Genomic DNA, 4,023 nt, shown 5'->3' with positions numbered 1-4,023 from the left:
ATGGTCCAGCTCCCTTGACGAGATGGCGACCATGGTTCCTGGTTCAGATGGTGTACTACTGACAAATTCGAACAGATGTGGAAGAATGTGCATACAGTCCAGTTAAACTACTCTCATCTTCAGCACTGCAGAGAGAGCAACAAGGTGCGTGCCCGATCCAGCATCCATCGCCATTATTATTCGCCGTTTATGGATAAGGACGGATTTCTTCTTCCAACTTGCTGCGATAGATATGTTTTCTCTCCATGCATCTAGCTATTTCCCTTTGCTTGGTGCAATGAACCAAAGCTTTCAGGCGCAAAACAAAACAAATACAAAAGACAGACACATTGCTCTCCCTCTCTCCCGATTGCGACAAGATCATCTGCAGCAGGATCTAACTGTAGATAAGTCACTGACATGTTGGCCCGATATGAAAAGTAACTGCATGTATAGGATTGGTTTCCCTCCGATTCAGCCGTGGTTTGACACTCTAGAGCTTGTTTAGGAGCTAGATAAGTGGAGGGCGCTGAGAGTTTGTTTGATTAGAGGTGGATTGAGAGAGAATAGAAGATTAAATCTCTCTATTTAATTTTAAATAGTAAAGGATTTAATCTTAATTTTCTGCAGCAGATCCTCTATCTTATATCTTATTTTAAACTTTTCTATGTAAACAGTGTTATCTATAGTTTCACGTCTCTATTTTCTATACTCTATGGAGACACAGTCCGAAGAGGCTAAAACCTCTTTAATATTAATTTTGAATAACAAGAATATTTTAGCCTCTCTAATCTCCATCATTTACCTTGCTCTTAAACATGTCCTAAAGATCAGGCTGTTTGCTTCGAAGGCTGGAAATCGCGCATGGCCTAGACCGTCGATTTCCCAGTGCCTACGTATAAGAAATAATAATAATAATAATAATAATAATAATAATAATAATAATAATAATAATAATCTAGACATTTATATATATGTGCTATGTATCTACTCACATATATATAATGGAAAACAGATTTTTATACATATTATGGGATCTTATTCAACAAATGTGTTCTTACATGCATGTTACAACCTATAGCTACCTAGGTGCATTACATCTAGCTACAATCAGATCTAACTATAGCCAGTGAAATCGTCACTGTAAATATCCTTTTGCTCTAATCAATCTATTTTTACACAGTTACAATATAAACTTGGGTAAGTATATATATTATTTATAACTACATATATAATATATACTAATAATCCATAAATGTTGAATTCCTTCCTTATCAATCATGAATACTAATGAAATTAATAATCAGCAGCGGTATTCTTTCCTAGCTAGCCCTAGCATAATCAGCAGCGAGGGAGCGACCACCCATGCATGCATGCTGCTGCGTCATATTCTGTCGTGCAGCTGATGAGAAGAAGTCTGTCCGGGCTCAAACACGGAGCTGTTTGCAGCCATGGACGACGACGATGAGTGATGATCGCCCATCACCCTCTTGCTGCTGGACGACGACGAAGCGTGCAGCATGTCAGTAATGCCACCGTTGCAGTTATCCTCGTCCACGGAAGACCGCCTCTTGAGTGGGCTCAGCTGATGCTGCTGCGCTACTACGGAGGCGGCTGCAGCAGGCTCGCCGCCGCCGTTACCGAAGTCGTAGTAGAACCCGCCTGCTGCGTCCGTCGCCGTCCCGGGCTGCGCCGTCGTCTCCGTTAGCGGGGTGGCCTCGAACAGCTCGGACACGGCCGAGTAGTCGAGGAGGTAGTCCGAGATGGACGCCGGGCGCGGCAGCGGCCGGGCGGCGTAGTACGACGTGGCCGCCGCCGCCGCCAACGCCATGATGTCGTCGTCGGCGGAGACGGAGGCGGAGTCGTCCGCCGGGTGCAGGCGGCTGAGGTCGAAGCCGCCGCCGCCGTCCATGAACGACGTCGACGACGCCTCCACCTCCTCGTGCGGCGGCGGCGACATGCTGTACGCCAGCTGCGGGGTGGTCTTCTTGTAGATCCTGCACAGCACCCAGTCGTCCAGCTGCGGGTGTTGTCGACCAACAGTAGGTGTCAGTGATGGCTCGAGCTAGCTAGCTTTCGATCTCGTGACGTACGCCGAACACGTGTCATTGACTGGAAGCTAATTAGCTCGGGAGCGAAAGTGACCAGTGCGCGCGATCAACACGCCAATAATTGGCACACGGATGGGAATTGGGATGGATCAGTTAATCTGGTCGCTGTGTATATCTCGGTCGAGCCGAGCGAGTTGACGTCTCTCTCTATCAAGGAGAGAAGGGGTTAAAGAAACGCAGTGGTTCATTGACCCCGGGAACTTGCTTAAACTGGCATCCACACACAAGCAACAGGAGGAAGAAAACTTTCAAAAGTAACAGGGAAAAAAAGAAAAAAAAAGATTCCTAGTTATATGCGGGTGCAGGCTAGCTCTCCTATCGTCATCAACCATATAATAAAGACAGAATCAATTTTGCACGGCTGTCCTCCTCTCAAAACTCAAAACTAATCGAGTAATTACGTACGCCAGATCTAAAACCAAAAGCAAGAAGACAGACACGCGCATATGCACGAAGTGTTTTTCTGTTCTGTTCTTGTTTTTTTCTTCTTCCTTCTCGCAATTTATAGTTAGCTTTGGATACAGTTTGTAGCTAGCTAGCTAGTCGTTAGTTTTTGGATAAACTGGTTTTGTGCATGGAGATTTGAAGGATCGTCGATCGGATTCGGATCTCTCGGAGTCCACGCTACGAGTACGATCGAGCTAGCTAGGCAGTGACGACGACTGTGGAGGTGCAGTGGCGTGCGCGCGTACCCTCATGGACGACGAGGCGTTGTTCTTGAACCGCGTGGGTCTGTAGGCGTTGACGACGGCGTGGAGCGCCTCGGCGAGGCGGTACTCGTGCATGATCCAGCTCGTCTTGACGCCCTTGGGCGGCCGCCCCCTGTAGAAGACGAGCGCCTTCTTCACGCCGATCATGCCGGCGGCGGCGGCGGCGGAGGAGGAGGAGGAGGAGGAGAGCGTGATGGGCTTGTCGGTGCCGGTGGCCTTCCAGTAGCCTGACCCGGCGGCGCGGTTGGGGCGCACGCCGTTGGGGTACTTGCGGTCCCTCGGGCTGAAGAAGTACCACTCCGCCTCCCCGAAAACCGCCTTGGCTGCATGCATGCGTGGCAGAAACGGGATGAATGGTCGTCGTCGTCGAGCAAGCAATAAAGCATGATGCGTGCGTGCGTGCGTGCGCGCGCGGCGAACTTATTATGATGGCGGCGACATGCATGCATGCATGAAGCTCGATCGACGACGACGACCGATGGATGCCTAGCTAACCTGGCAGGTCCCATGGGTCGAACTTGTAGATGTCGACCTCGGCGATGACGGGGGCCGGGCACGGCGCCGCGGCCGCGCGCTTGCGGAGGTAGTGGACGATGAGCTCCTCGTCCGTGGGGTGGAACCGGAACCCCGGCGGCAGCGCCGTGCAACTGCTCGGCACGCCGCCGGAAGACGACGGCGGCGGCGCCGCCTGCAGGCCAAGGTCGACTGTCATCATGCGCGCGCGATCTATTTTAAGAAGAAGGGAGATTCAAGCGAAGGGATCAGTTTTAAGGTGGAAATGGCGCGGCGAGAGGCCTGAAATTTTGCGAGGGACGGGATCGGGGGATGTTATATACTACTAGCAAGAAGGGGAGGAGGAGGAGAGGCGGTTGCTCAAGGAAAACACCAAGGTACGTACCTACCAAGCTACCTAGCAAGCGCAGCAGAGCATAATGCCACATCAGATGCGGGGGTTTTTTTTCTCTCGCTGGTGCGCCGGACATTCGTGTCCCCGCCGTTGGATGCGGCGGGGGACGGCGGATGTCGGAGGGAAATGCCGGCGGCCGGTGGCGCCGTGCACGTGCGCGTGACGGCAGCGATGACTCATATGCGTGCATGGGCATGGGGCGTGCACGTGTCCATTGATTCGATCGATCCAGCGTACGTACGTCTATACCGACGCCAGGGCAATGAATGAGGTGCAAACTAACGGTGTGTTTGCTTTATGAAGTCGACACCATATT

At 51.1% G+C, this 4,023-nt stretch overlaps 1 protein-coding gene across 1 annotated transcript; it reads right to left on the bottom strand.

Moving 5' to 3' along the window:
- Positions 1–981: 981 nt before the first annotated feature.
- On the bottom strand, positions 982–3,657 carry LOC103634720 (NAC transcription factor NAM-B2). Its single transcript, XM_008657306.4, has 3 exons — positions 3,296–3,657; positions 2,783–3,123; positions 982–1,999 (listed from the first exon to the last, which is right to left on the bottom strand). The coding sequence occupies exons 1-3, from the start codon at positions 3,513–3,515 to the stop codon at positions 1,364–1,366; spliced, it is 1,197 nt and encodes a 398-aa protein (XP_008655528.1). The 5' UTR covers positions 3,516–3,657; the 3' UTR covers positions 982–1,363.
- Positions 3,658–4,023: the final 366 nt, after the last annotated feature.

Source organism: Zea mays, chromosome 8 (genome assembly GCF_902167145.1).
Source record: "Zea mays cultivar B73 chromosome 8, Zm-B73-REFERENCE-NAM-5.0, whole genome shotgun sequence".
Lineage (NCBI taxonomy): Eukaryota > Viridiplantae > Streptophyta > Magnoliopsida > Poales > Poaceae > Zea > Zea mays.
This window is presented reverse-complemented; position numbering and strand designations above follow the sequence as displayed.